Here is an 18,462-nt window from a genome sequence, read left to right as displayed (position 1 = left end):
TAAGTAGAAGCTAGGCCTATTTAATTAAGTTGGTTGCAAAATGCATAGTATAATTCTTTAAATAGGCCTATCCTTTTTGAATAACCTAAAATGCTTGTCTAAATTGCGAAATGTAGACTATGGCCGCCGCCCATCATAGGCTAATAATAATTATCATCATCATAATAACAATAATAATTATTAGGCTATAATAACAACAATGATGAAAACAACAGGATAACATTTAAACCTTCCTACTTTTCAGTTAATCTGGCTGTTGATGTCATTTTGTCATAAAAAAAAACAGGCCATCACTGATTCATTATCACTCATTCCGTCCTCTCAGCACTCTCTTGAAGAATATGCCGAACCGGCCATCCAGACCATCATTGGTCATTTTGGCCAAGAAATGACCAGCGATGATGACTCAGCACCAGCCACAGCCACGGGCATCGATGCCACAAACGTGCAATGAGATGCCATCGGTGTCATGACAGCGCTTCGTGGTTATGGGGGCTTGCGTTTCTCAACAGCCTGCGAAGTCCTCATCCGAGACTTCAGCGAAATTTACCCAGAGTGGGCCACACTGGCCAACATAGCCTGCTTGATTCCCGTCTCCAGTGTGCCTGCAGAGAGAGGATTCTCTCTGCAGAACCCAATTAAAACTGCGCACCGAAGTCGCCTTGGGGAGGGCAAGGTCACACGGCTAATGCACATTGCAAGTTGCGGAGAGACACTTTGCACCTTTGATTTCAAGTCCGCAGCTGCACGCTTCAATGCTTTCAAAAAGCGACGTAATAAGTAGCTGAATGATATGAGCAGCCATTGTTATTTTTTTGTTTATTTTCAGAGTTTTTACTCTAGGCTATTTTATTTAAGGCTATCCCCTATCTGAGAAAAGGCATAGGCGTATGCGCATTGCAAGTTCATTTAAATCCTATGTTAGAAAGGTTCCAATATTGAACGTGCCACTCTGCTGGCCCACGACTCACACATGGACTCCGCTGAACGTTTGATGGAGCGCCTGCTCTCTTCCATGAGACAACAGATCTCAGCCAGTCCCAAGACCAAGACCACCAACAGGGCAATCCAGACAGACTTGCTCGGCAGCACAACCAACCAATCAGACATGGCTTCCGTAACTCCCCCTCCTCCCCCTCCACTTCCTGCTGCTACCCCAAACCCTCCTCCTCCCCCACCCCCACCCCTGCCAGGCACCACTTATGGTGCACCACTTCTGGCACACTTTTGGTGCGCCACCCCTGGTGCGCCCCCACCACCTCCTCCTTTACCTGGGATGCCACCTCCTCCTCCACCACCTCTACCAGGGATGGGGCAGGGAGGTCCACCTCCTCCCCCTCCCCTGCCTGGTATGGGCCCCCCACCTCCCCCTCCCCTGCCTGGTATGGGTCCCCCTCCCCCAGGTATTGGAGGAGGTATTATTGTGCCCCAGAACGTGCAGTTCTTGGGGGCATCCTACTACGCTCCTCTCCCCAAGGCCAGCCGCTGTCCCACACTGCGCATGAAGAAGCTCAACTGGTAGAAGCTGCCCTCCAGAGTGGTGTCTGAAAGCCAATCCATGTGGTCGACAGTGCAGTCTGATTCCCTGGAACCTGACTACTCCAGCATTGAGGAGCTCTTCTGTCTGCAAGTGACTGACTCAAAGGCCAAAAGTACCAACACTACGGTCAAACGAGAGCCCAAAGAGATATCCTTCATTGATGCCAAGAAAAATCTAAATTTGAACATATTCTTGAAGCAGTTCAGATGCTCACATAAAGACTTTGTAGCTATGTTCCAAAATGGGGACCGTTCCAAGTTTGACGTCGAGGTGCTGAAACAGATGCAGACGTTACTGCCGGAGAAACATGAGATTGAGAACCTCAAGTCATACCAAGGGGAGATAGAGAAGCTGGCCGGTGTGGATCGGTTCTACCTCGAGCTCCTATCAGTTTCATGCTACACCATGAGGATCGAGTGCATGCTTCTCTGTGAGGAGACCGCTTCTGTGTTAAAGATGCTGCAACCCAAAGCTGAGCTGCTGGACGCAGCCTGTGAGAGTTTGATGGAGAGCACTCGCCTTCCAAGTTTCTGCAAGCTCATACTTGACATTGGAAACTTCCTCAACTATGGGAGTCACACAGGCAATGCAGATGGCTTCAAGATCAGCACCTTGCTGAAGCTCACAGAAACCAAAGCCAACAAGTCCCGTATCACATTGCTCCATCACATCCTGGAGGAGGCGGAGAAAACCCATGCTGACTTGCTGAACCTTCCGGATGATCTAGAGATCTGTGAAAAGGCTGCTGGAATAAATGTGGATTCTATTCAGGCGGAGTCGAGCTCACTGGTCAAACGGTTGAAGGGTTCTGAGAAAAAAGTGTCCTCTTCTTCTCAGGAGGATATCAAGCAGCAGTATCTCACTGCTATGAAGGGGAACCTGGAGGCCTGTGAGGAGCTGCAGGAGCTCTTTGCCTCCATCGAAAAGAAGAAGGAAGAGCTAGCAGAGGATCTGTGTGAGGACACGTCCCGCCTCTCACTAGAGGAGCTGTTCAACACCATCAAGACCTTCAGAGGACTCTTCCTTAAAGCAATCAAGGACAACCAGACCTGGAGAGAGCAGGCCATCAAGGCAGAGAAGAGGAAGAAACAGCAAGAGGAGGATGACGCCAAGAGACCGAGGGGGGAGAACGGAAAAATAATTCGTAAAGCCCCCCCAGTTCAGGAGGAGGGCTGCATCATAGACCACCTGTTGGCTGACATCAAGAAGGGCTATGCACTAAGGAAGACCACCAGGGCCCAGGCAGACAGGGGCAGCCTGCCCTCTAATGACAAGAAAAGGGATAGCACCCAGCCTGAACATGCCAAGCTTGAGCGATCATCAGCCGTAGATACCCAAGATGGCATAGAAGTGGACAAGGTGGCATCAACCATTCAGCAAGGATCGCAGGACAGACTGCCACACACAGGGGAGTCCACATCAGGCCTTCCAACAGGACTCAAACTGGATTCATCAGAGACCATCGCCCCCCTCAATCCTGGATTGGATCCCCTGCTCAAGGAGGGATCTTCAGAGAGAGATGAGGGCATGGCTACTGAATCCGGGGTTGAGGTTAAGGATGTGAACCGTAACGAATTATCCTCTACTGGGGATGCTACTAGGGAAGGAAACACAGAAACAAAGGTGATGGATCAGAGAGGGGCTGATGGAACGGTGGTGGATGGGTGTCCAGAGTCAGCACCTACCTTGGCCACAGTTGACGGAGACACAAAGTCCAAAGAAAAGACGCAGCAAAGGAGTAGGGGTAGATTTCAACCCCTATGGCTTGCGGCTCTGTTCGAAGGCCTTGGCTTCCAATCGAGTCACACTCGAAAATGAGCCATAGGGGTAGAAAAAGGAATCGGGATTGGCCCTTAATGTATTCCTCTCTACCGGTGCCATACTCTCACACATCCACCAGGGGGACCAAACACTTTTGAGATTGCCAGTCTCAAACCCTTCCAACCTCAAAGCCAGTGCTAATGCTTTTAGTACTTCTTCCTGCCAATTACAATAAATAAACATCAACAAATCTTTGGAAAAAATTAAAATAAAAATAAATAAAAGAAAGGTTCCAATATTCTAAGTTCATGATTATTATATTTGGTTATCATTTCCACCTTAAGAGCTAAGCTGTGCGTAATATCACCTGCCACCTTAAGTGCGCAGTGCATTCAGGACCGCATTGATTCAGATCGGAGAAGAAGTTGAAAGTACCACAAGTTTCTCATGTTACAACTCCAGTCAGTTAGCCAGCGGTGTGACATCAACAGTAAGGCAACAGTAACACTACTGTTATTTTATGAAACTCCGTTGTCAGATGTTGTTGTAATTGTTATTTCATTTTTATGAATCTGTAATTATGAGTCAACGACGGGTTTTGCAAGAACCACACATACACCCATTGTAGTGTTTGCAATCATCCTACCCATGCCTGAACTGTACCCTGCCTGAACCCACTAAAGAAACCTGAACACAAAGTCAATCTCCTGTCATGTGTGTCCTGATCGACGCCCCGGGGGCGAATGGAGCATACACTCATTGAACTATTCACCTTATACAGTCCTTTCCCATAACCTCACTAACAGCCTATTTATTTTCAAAGTTTTATTCTATTTTATTTTATCTGATAAAAGGCATATGAACGGAAATTAGGCTAGCCTATGTGTCACGCCAGAAGCCTACATGTAACCTCTTGCACTTTTCAATAAAATGTTATAAATCTAGACATTGTGGTATTTCTTTATATATGTATCCCAGCCTGCCTATCAATTGTTTCTCAATAAACAGTTATGTTCTCCTCATTGTCATTCTCCCGAGTCCGATTAAGTATGATTTGACAGGCAGCTAAACTAAATGCCTTCCCAACCAGCGAGACCTGGTTATAGAAATGACGTTGTTTTATTGATAAAAAAGGGTAAAACTGGAAAGAGAAAATAGAAAACTCACATTAATCCCAAACAATTTAACAGACTTCAGTTAACGTAATGTGGAGTCCGTTCATTGATCGATGCAGTCTGTTCAGTTCCCAGTGTGGCGCGCGTTCAGCGCTGGACATAATGGCATGCGCATGCGAATCATGAAAGCCTATATTATTATATTTATTATATAGCTCGCATCTAATCGTATCGGATGAGAAATTACATTAAACGGCATATATAGGCTACACAAGGGTAATCACCGCGACAAACAGCTATATTATATTTTAATATGATGACCGGAATATCTCACGTTTGTCCGGTAAATTGAAATCTTCCCGGACACGTTGACCGACACCAATTTTTTCTAACGGAAACCCTGACACACACACAATAACTTGTGTACGTTCGTACACAACAAACAAAACCACACTAACAAAAAACAAACAAACAACCTTCTAACAAAGCTAGATAGCTAACAAGCCAACACCTGTGTGGCTAGCCTAGTAAACACTGACACAGCTTAGCATGTAACTCAGTACACTAGTTAACAAACTAACACGTTTGGCTATGGAATGTGATTACATAGTTAACAAACTAACATGTTTGGCTATGGAATGTAACCTACTACATAGTTAACAAACTAACACATTTGGCTATGCCATGTAACTCACTGTCGGTGTGTCGGCAATAAACATACAAACTTGTACATACACACAGCTTAGTAAACAATGCAGGGGGGTATTCCACGTACGTTGATTAGTATATCAGCGATTAAAATAAAAGCCGCGTTCAGGCAACTCGTGAATGGGATTCAAGCCTCAGGTGATTCCTCGAACGAGGATCAGGCTTATGTCATCAGTGTTCACAGAAGACGAAAAATAAGATGTAAAATAGTGCAATACTGCCGCAATTAACAAGGCGAGGGAAATGGTTTGGCAAGAAATTGCTGACCGATTAAATGCGTAGGTCATACTAGCCCCAGTTATTGTTAAATGTTCATATTTTAATGAATGAATATTTACTACTGTGGTGATATCAGTAGCAGGCTACATATAGTCATATTGTCACGATGACATAGTGGTTTTGACCGCTGCCATAGTATTAAATCATCATTTTAAGATGATGGTTCAAATCCCTCTTCAGACACACTTTTTACTGCATTTCGTTGTCTGAATCTAATCTAAAATCTCATCTAAAAAAGTATGTAGGCTATAAAATGATGGTGTAGAGTAGACTCAGAGGATGTGTCAGAGTTGACTGAAGATGGTGCCGTTGCTGATGACAGCGAGGACACACAAGTAAAACAGCTCCAGATTAACCAGTTTCTGATCAGCCAGATGGAGAATCCACAGACCATGCCAAAGTACCAGAGGAACTAGCAGAAGCCTCAGATCTGTATGACTCCCACCATAACCGGGACAAATGCAAGTGAATTACTCCAGATCATAGCTCAGCGCTTGGAGGCAGAGAAGACAACCTTGGTAGATGACCGGACAGCAGCACTCTGGCCACAGTACATGGAGATGATTGACCTAGTCAGTGCATTCATCAGATTGGAGAAAACTGGAAATTGGGATCAGCACCTTGATACCCTGACAGACATGATGCCATTCATTCCGGCTGCCTCCGGACATAGCTTGTATGTGAAATATACAATAATCCTATAATTCTATACCCGCACCTGCTAACTGTAACTTGAATACACAGCGAAAATGTGGGCCAAATACAATTCTCTTCGTCGTTGATTTGAATGTGAACGATTGATAGCTTTTCCAAATGTCTCTTAACTTTTTCAAGATCTTTGATGGTATTACAAACATGTATTTGATGACATCATTGGTTATTTATTGTTTAACAGATATTATTATTGACAAAATACTAGTGTTCCTTATTTATTTTACATAAATGAATATTCAGATCTTTTCCATACCTCCAGAAAATGCGCCAAATAGAAGACACACATCCCCAAGTTAACAAAAGATTTCTGGAAGATGGTCTGCAAGTTGTTCATACGTCAAATTAATACTAGGCTGGACTATCCCCCGACCTTGTAATAGAACAAGCCCTCATGCGAAGTATGAAACACAACGTTTGGTTCTAGTGGATGTGGGTTCTTTCCAACCCTGCAACATCTGTAATCAACAATGCAATGAAAGAAGTGACAGGGGTAAACTATGAAACTAGTGAACAGCACAAGGACCGTTCTGCATCAACACAGGAAAGAGACAACGCAGACACTAAATAAACAGACATAGGCAGACATCAAAATACTTGATGATACTTGATTGTTGGAGTCACAAAATCTGTTGCCGGGTATGAACACCTTCAACACCTAATCACTGGTGTGACAGCCCATAATACGGTGAATGTGGACCATTCAAAAGAGGTTGGTAGAAGGGTCTTAAATCTCACAACATAGCTATCTATCTCACGGCATTTGATAACAATGTCGAAGCGAGAGGCGTTTATAGCTTCGGTCTGCAAAGAGAATGTGGAGGACTTTCTACATTTTGAAAAACTCCACGTAACTTTGGAAAGATTACACCACGATTATGAACAGCCTTCATTTAAAGGACATGGTAGGGAAAAAGGTGACAGAATATACCTTCAAGAGGAAAGCACATGCAGTCACCATGGATTACAAATCCACAGTCAAACTGAACAAATTATCTGAAGCCTTCCAAGTATGAACAAATCCACAGTCAAACTGAACAAATTATCTGAAGCCTTCCAAGTATGAACTCTGAGCCCCCCAAAGAAGAGGTCAAGCTGGTGCCCACTGCGGGGAAGAAGCAGAACAAGAAGAAGGTGGAGGAGGTGGCAGAGGAGGAGGAGAAAGAGTATGTGGTGGAGAAGGTTCTAGACCGCATGGTGGTCAAGGATCTGGTGGAGTTCCTGCTCAAGTGGAAAGGCTTCTCAGACGATGACAACACGTGGGAGCCGCAGGGCAACCTGGACTGGCCGGACCTCATCGCCGAGTACATGCAGAACCACAAGCCCACAGAGAGCGACAACAAGAAAGAGACTGCGGGAGGGAAGAGGAAGACGACGGACCGACTAGAGCCCCCCAAAGAAGAGGTCAAGCTGGTGCCCACTGCGGGGAAGAAGCAGAACAAGAAGGTGGAGGAGGTGGCAGAGGAGGAGGAGGAAGAGTATGTGGTGGAGAAGTTTCTAGACCGCAGGATGGTCAAGGGTCGGGTGGAGTTCCTGCTCAAGTGGAAAGGCTTCTCAGACGATGACAACACGTGGGAGCCGCAGGGCAACCTGGACTGCCCAGATCTCATCGCCGAGTACATGCAGAACCACAAGCCCACCGAGAGCGACAACAAGAAAGAGACCGCGGGAGGGAAGAGGAAGACGACGGACCCTGAGGAGGCGGGAGGAGAGGAGAGCCGGCCCAAGAAGAGGAAAGACGAGGCAGAGAAACCGCGGGGCTTCACCAGAGGCCTTAATCCGGAACGCATCATAGGAGCCACAGACTCATGTTCCTCATGAAATGGAAGAACTCTGATGAGATGGACCTGGTCCCGGCCAAGGAGGCCAAAATCAAGTGTCCCAAGGTGCTCATCTACTTCTACCAGGAACGTCTGACGTGGCACTAAAGTGGAAGGAGGGGAGTGGGTCGTCCGCGGGGGGGCGGAGGAGGGGTTGGGGGGAGGGGTGTGGCTTCTTTCATTACTACTCTTTCACGCTACACAGTATTCATATGACGTTTATTGGTTCTTACTAAAGTGTTACATTGACTCATGTCTCTCGGTTTATGGCGTCACGGTTTTCCAGGGGTTACTTTTAATTGTTTGATGTTTTTGGACAATAAATCTTTTTTTTTTGTTAAAAAAATAAATATATATATATATATATATATATCTTTATTTGCGTTCACATTTTACAATACACCTGGATGGCAGCAGTGTTCTTCTCTTTTCAACTCTAATAAACATGTTCATGGAACCCCAGTGGAGGGTATCAAACGTAACTGGCCTGCTCTGGTGATGGAGCTAAATGAAGAGGCTGTGGGAGGAAATGCCCAAGCCCAAGGCCTCCTAGGTCAAATCCAGCCGTATAGCTTTATCGCCTGGACTCACGCACTGGCTGATGTGCTACCGGTGATGACCAAATTGAACTTGGTTTTCCAGAAAGACGACGTAAATCTGGCCATGATCCGACCAATGGTTCACGCATCCGTAGCGGCACTAACACAGCTACGAGATGCCCCAGGCCCAGAAGAAGTTAAGTTCCAGGCGGACTGCCAAGACGGCCTGTACAATGATGTCAGAGTGACACATGTAGGTGACCGGTCCGTTCAGGCGTTTAAAAATGCCCGAGCACGCTACATCCAGCATCTAGTAGATGCACTACACGAGTGATTCCCCGAAGATTCCCTAGATGTACTGAACAGCTTCGACATCCTTCTGAACCCCTCCCAATACCCACAGACGCAGGATGGTAAGTAGAAGCTAGGCCTATTTAATTAAGTTGGTTGCAAAATGCATAGTATAATTCTTTAAATAGGCCTATCCTTTTTGAATAACCTAAAATGCTTGTCTAAATTGCGAAATGTAGACTATGGCCGCCGCCCATCATAGGCTAATAATAATTATCATCATCATAATAACAATAATAATTATTAGGCTATAATAACAACAATGATGAAAACAACAGGATAACATTTAAACCTTCCTACTTTTCAGTTAATCTGGCTGTTGATGTCATTTTGTCATAAAAAAAAAACAGGCCATCACTGATTCATTATCACTCATTCCGTCCACTCAGCGCTTGAAGAATATGCCGAACCGGCCATCCAGACCATCATTGGTCATTTTGGCCAAGAAATTACCAGCGATGATGACTCAGCACCAGCCACAGCCCCGGTCATCGATGCCACAAACGTGCAACGAGATGCCATCGGTGTCATGACAGCGCTTCGTGGTTATGGGGGCTTGCGTTTCTCAACAGCCTGCGAAGTCCTCATCCGAGACTTCAGCGAAATTTACCCAGAGTGGGCCACACTGGCCAACATAGCCTGCTTGATTCCCGTCTCCAGTGTGCCTGAACCCAATTAAAACTGCGCACCGAAGTCGCCTTGGGGAGGGCAAGGTCACACGGCTAATGCGCATTGCAAGTTGCGGAGAGACACTTTGCACCTTTGATTTCAAGTCCGCAGCTGCACGCTTCAATGCTTTCAAAAAGCGACGTAATAAGTAGCTGAATGATATGAGCAGCCATTGTTATTTTTTTGTTTATTTTCAGAGTTTTTACTCTAGGCTATTTTATTTAAGGCTATCCCCTATCTGAGAAAAGGCATAGGCGTATGCGCATTGCAAGTTCATTTAAATCCTATGTTAGAAAGGTTCCAATATTGAACGTGCCACTCTGCTGGCCCACGACTCACAAATGGACTCCGCTGAACGTTTGATGGAGCGCCTGCTCTCTTCCATGAGACAACAGATCTCAGCCAGTCCCAAGACCAAGACCACCAACAGGGCAATCCAGACAGACTTGCTCGGCAGCACAACCAACCAATCAGACATGGCTTCCGTAACTCCCCCTCCTCCCCCTTCCACTTCCTGCTGCTACCCCAAACCCTCCTCCTCCCCCACCCCCACCCCTGCCAGGCACCACTTATGGTGCACCACTTATGGCACACTTTTGGTGCGCCACCCCTGGTGCACCCCCACCACCTCCTCCTTTACCTGGGATGCCACCTCCTCCTCCACCACCTCTACCAGGGATGGGGCAGGGAGGTCCACCTCCTCCCCCTCCCCTGCCTGGTATGGGCCCCCCACCTCCCCCTCCCCTGCCTGGTATGGGCCCCCCACCTCCCCCTCCCCTGCCTGGTATGGGTCCCCCTCCCCCACCACCCCCTCCCCCAGGTATTGGAGGAGGTATTATTGTGCCCCAGAACGTGCAGTTCTTGGGGGCATCCTACTACGCTCCTCTCCCCAAGGCCAGCCGCTGTCCCACACTGCGCATGAAGAAGCTCAACTGGCAGAAGCTGCCCTCCAGAGTGGTGTCTGAAAGCCAATCCATGTGGTCGTCAGTGCAGTCTGATTCCCTGGAACCTGACTACTCCAGCATTGAGGAGCTCTTCTGTCTGCCAGTGACTGACTCAAAGGCCAAAAGTACCAACACTACGGTCAAACGAGAGCCCAAAGAGATATCCTTCATTGATGCCAAGAAAAATCTAAATTTGAACATATTCTTGAAGCAGTTCAGATGCTCACATAAAGACTTTGTAGCTATGATCCAAAATGGGGACCGTTCCAAGTTTGACGTCGAGGTGCTGAAACAGATGCAGACGTTACTGCCGGAGAAACATGAGATTGAGAACCTCAAGTCATACCAAGGGGAGATAGAGAAGCTGGCCGGTGTGGATCGGTTCTACCTCGAGCTCCTATCAGTTTCATGCTACACCATGAGGATCGAGTGCATGCTTCTCTGTGAGGAGACCGCTTCTGTGTTAAAGATGCTGCAACCCAAAGCTGAGCTGCTGGACGCAGCCTGTGAGAGTTTGATGGAGAGCACTCGCCTTCCAAGTTTCTGCAAGCTCATACTTGACATTGGAAACTTCCTCAACTATGGGAGTCACACAGGCAATGCAGATGGCTTCAAGATCAGCACCTTGCTGAAGCTCACAGAAACCAAAGCCAACAAGTCCCGTATCACATTGCTCCATCACATCCTGGAGGAGGCGGAGAAAACCCATGCTGACTTGCTGAACCTTCCGGATGATCTAGAGATCTGTGAAAAGGCTGCTGGAATAAATGTGGATTCTATTCAGGCGGAGTCGAGCTCACTGGTCAAACGGTTGAAGGGTTCTGAGAAAAAAGTGTCCTCTTCTTCTCAGGAGGATATCAAGCAGCAGTATCTCACTGCTATGAAGGGGAACCTGGAGGCCTGTGAGGAGCTGCAGGAGCTCTTTGCCTCCATCGAAAAGAAGAAGGAAGAGCTAGCAGAGTATCTGTGTGAGGACACGTCCCGCCTCTCACTAGAGGAGCTGTTCAACACCATCAAGACCTTCAGAGGACTCTTCCTTAAAGCAATCAAGGACAACCAGACCTGGAGAGAGCAGGCCATCAAGGCAGAGAAGAGGAAGAAACAGCAAGAGGAGGATGACGCCAAGAGACCGAGGGGGGAGAACGGAAAAATAATTCGTAAAGCCCCCCCAGTTCAGGAGGAGGGCTGCATCAAAGACCACCTGTTGGCTGACATCAAGAAGGGCTATGCACTAAGGAAGAACACCAGGGCCCAGGCAGACAGGGGCAGCCTGCCCTCTAATGACAAGAAAAGGGATAGCACCCAGCCTGAACATGCCAAGCTTGAGCGATCATCAGCCGTAGATACCCAAGATGGCATAGAAGTGGACAAGGTGGCATCAACCATTCAGCAAGGATCGCAGGACAGACTGCCACACACAGGGGAGTCCACATCAGGCCTTCCAACAGGACTCAAACTGGATTCATCAGAGACCATCGCCCCCCTCAATCCTGGATTGGATCCCCTGCTCAAGGAGGGATCTTCAGAGAGAGATGAGGGCATGGCTACTGAATCCGGGGTTGAGGTTAAGGATGTGAACCGTAACGAATTATCCTCTACTGGGGATGCTACTAGGGAAGGAAACACAGAAAGAAAGGTGATGGATCAGAGAGGGGCTGATGGAACGGTGGTGGATGGGTGTCCAGTGTCAGCACCTACCTTGGCCACAGTTGACGGAGACATAAAGTCCAAAGAAAAGACGCAGCAAAGGAGTAGGGGTAGATTTCAACCATTATGGCTTGCGGCTCTGTTCGAAGGCCTTGGCTTCCAATCGAGTCACACTCGAAAATGAGCCATAGGGGTAGAAAAAGGAATCGGGATTGGCCCTTAATGTATTCCTCTCTACCGGTGCCATACTCTCACACATCCACCAGGGGGACCAAACACTTTTGAGATTGCCAGTCTCAAACCCTTCCAACCTCAAAGCCAGTGCTAATGCTTTTAGTACTTCTTCCTGCCAATTACAATAAATAAACATCAACAAATCTTTGGAAAAAATAAAAATAAATAAAAGAAAGGTTCCAATATTCTAAGTTCATGATTATTATATTTGGTTAGCATTTCCACCTTAAGAGCTAAGCTGTGCGTAATATCACCTGCCACCTTAAGTGCGCAGTGCATTCAGGACCGCATTGATTCAGATCGGAGAAGAAGTTGAAAGTACCACAAGTTTCTCATGTTACAACTCCAGTCAGTTAGCCAGCGGTGTGACATCAACAGTAAGGCAACAGTAACACTACTGTTATTTTATGAAACTCCATTGTCAGATGTTGTTGTAATTGTTATTTCATTTTTATGAATCTGTAATTATGAGTCAACGACGGGTTTTGCAAGAACCACACATACACCCATTGTAGTGTTTGCAATCATCCTACCCATGCCTGAACTGTACCCTGCCTGAACCCACTAAAGAAACCTGAACACAAAGTCAATCTCCTGTCATGTGTGTCCTGATCGACGCCCCGGGGGCGAATGGAGCATACTCTCATTGAACTATTCACCTTATACAGTCCTTTCCCATAACCTCACTAACAGCCTATTTATTTTCAAAGTTTTATTCTATTTTATTTTATCTGATAAAAGGCATATGAACGGAAATTAGGCTAGCCTATGTGTCACGCCAGAAGCCTACATGTAACCTCTTGCACTTTTCAATAAAATGTTATAAATCTAGACATTGTGGTATTTCTTTATATACGTATCCCAGCCTGCCTATCAATTGTTTCTCAATAAACAGTTATGTTCTCCTCATTGTCTTACTCCCGAGTCCGATTAAGTATGATTTGACAGGCAGCTAAACTAAATGCCTTCCCAACCAGCGAGACCTGGTTATAGAAATGACGTTGTTTTATTGATAAAAAAGGGTAAAACTGGAAAGAGAAAATAGAAAACTCACATTAATCCCAAACAATTTAACAGACTTCAGTTAACGTAATGTGGAGTCCGTTCATTGATCGATGCAGTCTGTTCAGTTCCCAGTGTGGCGCGCGTTCAGCGCTGGACATATGGCATAGCGCGCATGCGAATCATGAAAGCCTATATTATTATATTTATTATATAGCTCGCATCTAATCGTATCGGATGAGAAATAGACATTAAACGGCATATATAGGCTACACAACAGTAATCACCGCGACAAACAGCTATATTATATTTTAATATGATGACCGGAATATCTCACGTTTGTCCGGTAAATTGAAATCTTCCCGGACACGTTGACCGACACCAATTTTTTCTAACGGAAACCCTGACACACACACAATAACTTGTGTACGTTCGTACACAACAAACAAAACCACACTAACAAAAAACAAACAAACAAGCTTCTAACAAAGCTAGATAGCTAACAAGCCAACACCTGTGTGGCTAGCCTAGTAAACACTGACACAGCTTAGCATGTAACTCAGTACACTAGTGAACAAACTAACACGTTTGGCTATGGAATGTGATTACATAGTTAACAAACTAACATGTTTGGCTATGGAATGTAACCTACTACATAGTTAACAAACTAACACATTTGGCTATGCCATGTAACTCACTGTCGGTGTGTCGGCAATAAACATACAAACTTGTACATACACACAGCTTAGTAAACAATGCAGGGGGGTATTCCACGTACGTTGATTAGTATATCAGCGATTAAAATAAAAGCCGCGTTCAGGCAACTCGTGAATGGGATTCAAGCCTCAGGTGATTCCTCGAACGAGGATCAGGCTTATGTCATCAGTGTTCACAGAAGACGAAAAATAAGATGTAAAATAGTGCAATACTGCTGCAATTAACAAGGCGAGGGAAATGGTTTGGCAAGAAATTGCTGACCGATTAAATGCGTAGGTCATACTAGCCCCAGTTATTGTTAAATGTTCATATTTTAATGAATGAATATTTACTACTGTGGTGATATCAGTAGCAGGCTACATATAGTCATATTGTCACGATGACATAGTGGTTTTGACCGCTGCCATAGTATTAAATCATAATTTTAAGACGATGGTTCAAATCCCTCTTCAGACACACTTTTTACTGCATTTCGTTGTCTGAATCTAATCTAAAATCTCATCTAAAAAAGTATGTAGGCTATAAAATGATGGTGTAGAGTAGACTCAGAGGATGTGTCAGAGTTGACTGAAGATGGTGCCGTTGCTGATGACAGCGAGGACACACAAGTAAAACAGCTCCAGATTAACCAGTTTCTGATCAGCCAGATGGAGAATCCACAGACCATGCCAAAGTACCAGAGGAACTAGCAGAAGCCTCAGATCTGTATGACAGTGTTATGGCTGCCACCATAACCGGGACAAAGCAAGTGAATTACTCCAGATCATAGCTCAGCGCTTGGAGGCAGAGAAGACAACCTTGGTAGATGACCGGACAGCAGCACTCTGGCCACAGTATATGGAGATGATTGACCTAGTCCGTGCATTCATCAGATTGGAGAAAACTGGAAATTGGGATCAGCACCTTGATACCCTGACAGACATGATGCCATTCATTCCGGCTGCCTCCGGACATAGCTTGTATGTGAAATATACAATAATCCTATAATTCTATACCCGCACCTGCTAACTGTAACTTGAATACACAGCGAAAATGTGGGCCAAATACAATTCTCTTCGTCGTTGATTTGAATGTGAACGATTGATAGCTTTTCCAAATGTCTCTTAACTTTTTCTAGATCTTTGATGGTATTACAAACATGTATTTGATGACATCATTGGTTATTTATTGTTTAACAGATATTATTATTGACAAAATACTAGTTTTCCTTCTTTATTTTACATAAATGAATATTCAGATCTTTTCCATACCTCCAGAAAATGCGCCAAATAGAAGACACACATCCCCAAGTTAACAAAAGATTTCTGGAAGATGGTCTGCAAGTTGTTCATACGTCAAATTAATACTAGGCTGGACTATCCCCCGACCTTGTAATAGAACAAGCCCTCATGCGAAGTATGAAACACAACGTTTGGTTCTAGTGGATGTGGGTTCTTTCCAACCCTGCAACATCTGAAATCAACAATGCAATGAAAGAAGTGACAGGGGTAAACTATGAAACTAGTGAACAGCACAAGGACCGTTCTGCATCAACACAGGAAAGAGACAACGCAGACACTAAATAAACAGACATCTGAGAGAGACAGTTGACTTCTGACAGAGACCGTTTACTTCTGATAGAGACAGTTTACTTCTGACAGAGACAGTTGACTTCTGAGAGAGACAGTTTACTTCTGACAGAGACAGTTGACTTCTGACAGAGACAGTTGACGTGTTGAGGGTTTCTGACACCGTGAGAAGAGGAGGGAGATGGCGGCCGTGCTGCTCCATGTGCTCGAGCGGCCCGAGCTCAACCAGCTGCCCAAGGCGGTGCAGAACAAGCTCGAGCGCCGCCTCACAGACCTGCAGCGCGAGAACGGCGCCCTCAGAACGCAGCGCGAGCGGCTCACCTCGGACTGGGAGCAGCAGTTCTTTGACGTGGAGAAGCGTCTGACGGACAGCCAGGAGCAGGTGGTGTCTCACACCCGCGTCTACACCGCCCTGAAGTACGATAACAGGCAGCTCGTTGAGGAACTGAACAAACTGAAAGGTCTGGATGATGAATCATCAGGAGAGAAACCAGGAGAAACACAGGGCAAGGCTAAGTATGAGATCGAGGCTGAGAGGAGAGAGCTGGCTCGCCTGCTGGAGAAGAGGACCCAGGAGGTGGACAATCTCACTGAGGACCTGAAGCGTCTGGACGCCAAGCTGCTGGAGACCAACACAGCCAAGGTGGCGCTGCAGCTCCAACTGGACGAGATACAGTCAGCAGAGGTGTCCATCCAGCACCGTGAGAGGCGTGTGCAGCAGGAGAAGGAGCTCCTGCAGAACCAGAACAACTGGCTGAGCGCCGAGCTGAAGAAGAAGACGGAGGAGCTGCTGGCCGGAGGCAGAGACCACGACAAGCTGACCGGAGCTGGCCGGAGGCAGAGACCACGACAAGCTGACAAGCTGACTTTTTATTTTATTTTATTTTATCTGATGAAAGGCATATGAACGGAAATTAGGCTAGCCTATGTGTCACGCCAGAAGCCTACATGTAACCTCTTGCACTTTTCAATAAAATGTTATAAATCTAGACATTGTGGTATTTCTTTATATACGTATCCCAGCCTGCCTATCAATTGTTTCTCAATAAACAGTTATGTTCTCCTCATTGTCATACTCCCGAGTCCGATTAAGTATGATTTGACAGGCAGCTAAACTAAATGCCTTCCCAACCAGCGAGACCTGGTTATAGAAATGACGTTGTTTTATTGATAAAAAAGGGTAAAACTGGAAAGAGAAAATAGAAAACTCACATTAATCCCAAACAATTTAACAGACTTCAGTTAACGTAATGTGGAGTCCGTTCATTGATCGATGCAGTCTGTTCAGTTCCCAGTGTGGCGCGCGTTCAGCGCTGGACATATGGCATAGCGCGCATGCGAATCATGAAAGCCTATATTATTATATTTATTATATAGCTCGCATCTAATCGTATCGGATGAGAAATAGACATTAAATGGCATATATAGGCTACACAACAGTAATCACCGCGACAAACATCTATATTATATTTTAATATGATGACCGGAATATCTCACATTTGTCCGGTAAATTGAAATCTTCCCGGACACGTTGACCGACACCAATTTTTTCTAACGAAAACCCTGACACACACACAATAACTTGTGTACGTTCGTAGACAACAAACAAAACCACACTAACAAAAAACAAACAAACAAGCTTCTAACAAAGCTAGATAGCTAACAAGCCAACACCTGTGTGGCTAGCCTAGTAAACACTGACACAGCTTAGCATGTAACTCAGTACACTAGTGAACAAACTAACACGTTTGGCTATGGAATGTGATTACATAGTTAACAAACTAACATGTTTGGCTATGGAATGTAACCTACTACATAGTTAACAAACTAACACATTTGGCTATGCCATGTAACTCACTGTCGGTGTGTCGGCAATAAACATACAAACTTGTACATACACACAGCTTAGTAAACAATGCAGGGGGGTATTCCACGTACGTTGATTAGTATATCAGTGATTAAAATAAAAGCCGCGTTCAGGCAACTCGTGAATGGGATTCAAGCCTCAGGTGATTCCTCGAACGAGGATCAGGCTTATGTCATCAGTGTTCACAGAAGACGAAAAATAAGATGTAAAATAGTGCAATACTGCCGCAATTAACAAGGCGAGGGAAATGGTTTGGCAAGAAATTGCTGACCGATTAAATGCGTAGGTCATACTAGCCCCAGTTATTGTTAAATGTTCATATTTTAATGAATGAATATTTACTACTGTGGTGATATCAGTAGCAGGCTACATATAGTCATATTGTCACGATGACATAGTGGTTTTGACCGCTGCCATAGTATTAAATCATCATTTTAAGATGATGGTTCAAATCCCTCTTCAGACACACGTTTTACTGCATTTCGTTGTCTGAATCTAATCTAAAATCTCATCTAAAAAAGTATGTAGGCTATAAAATGATGGTGTAGAGTAGACTCAGAGGATGTATCAGAGTTGACTGAAGATGGTGCCGTTGCTGATGACAGCGAGGACACACAAGTAAAACAGCTCCAGATTAACCAGTTTCTGATCAGCCAGATGGAGAATCCACAGACCATGCCAAAGTACCAGAGGAACTAGCAGAAGCCTCAGATCTGTATGACAGTGTTATGGCTGCCACCATAACCGGGACAAAGCAAGTGAATTACTCCAGATCATAGCTCAGCGCTTGGAGGCAGAGAAGACAACCTTGGTAGATGACCGGACAGCAGCACTCTGGCCACAGTACATGGAGATGATTGACCTAGTCCGTGCATTCATCAGATTGGAGAAAACTGGAAATTGGGATCAGCACCTTGATAATTAATAATTAATACTAGGCTGGACTATCCCCCGACCTTGTAATAGAACAAGCCCTCATGCGAAGTATGA

General features: G+C 45.4%; 1 protein-coding gene and 1 pseudogene across 2 annotated transcripts; both read left to right on the top strand.

Annotated features, from left to right (window-relative positions):
• Nucleotides 1–469: 469 nt before the first annotated feature.
• Nucleotides 470–12,096, top strand: LOC308171204 (inverted formin-2-like; the record flags this gene model as incomplete). Its single annotated transcript, XM_080546051.1, has 4 exons — nucleotides 470–599; nucleotides 1,194–1,415; nucleotides 10,146–11,776; nucleotides 12,052–12,096. The coding sequence occupies 4 exons, from the start codon at nucleotides 470–472 to the stop codon at nucleotides 12,094–12,096; spliced, it is 2,028 nt and encodes a 675-aa protein (XP_080402177.1).
• Nucleotides 7,177–8,042, top strand: LOC308170877 (chromobox protein homolog 1-like; annotated as a pseudogene). Its single transcript has one exon. The product of its transcript is annotated as a chromobox protein homolog 1-like (transcript).
• Nucleotides 12,097–18,462: the final 6,366 nt, after the last annotated feature.

This window comes from Nansenia antarctica, assembly GCF_963989245.1.
Source record: "Nansenia antarctica genome assembly, chromosome: 15".
NCBI lineage: Eukaryota > Metazoa > Chordata > Actinopteri > Argentiniformes > Microstomatidae > Nansenia > Nansenia antarctica.
Note: the sequence above shows the minus strand (reverse complement) of the source record. Positions and strands in the feature narration are given on the sequence as shown.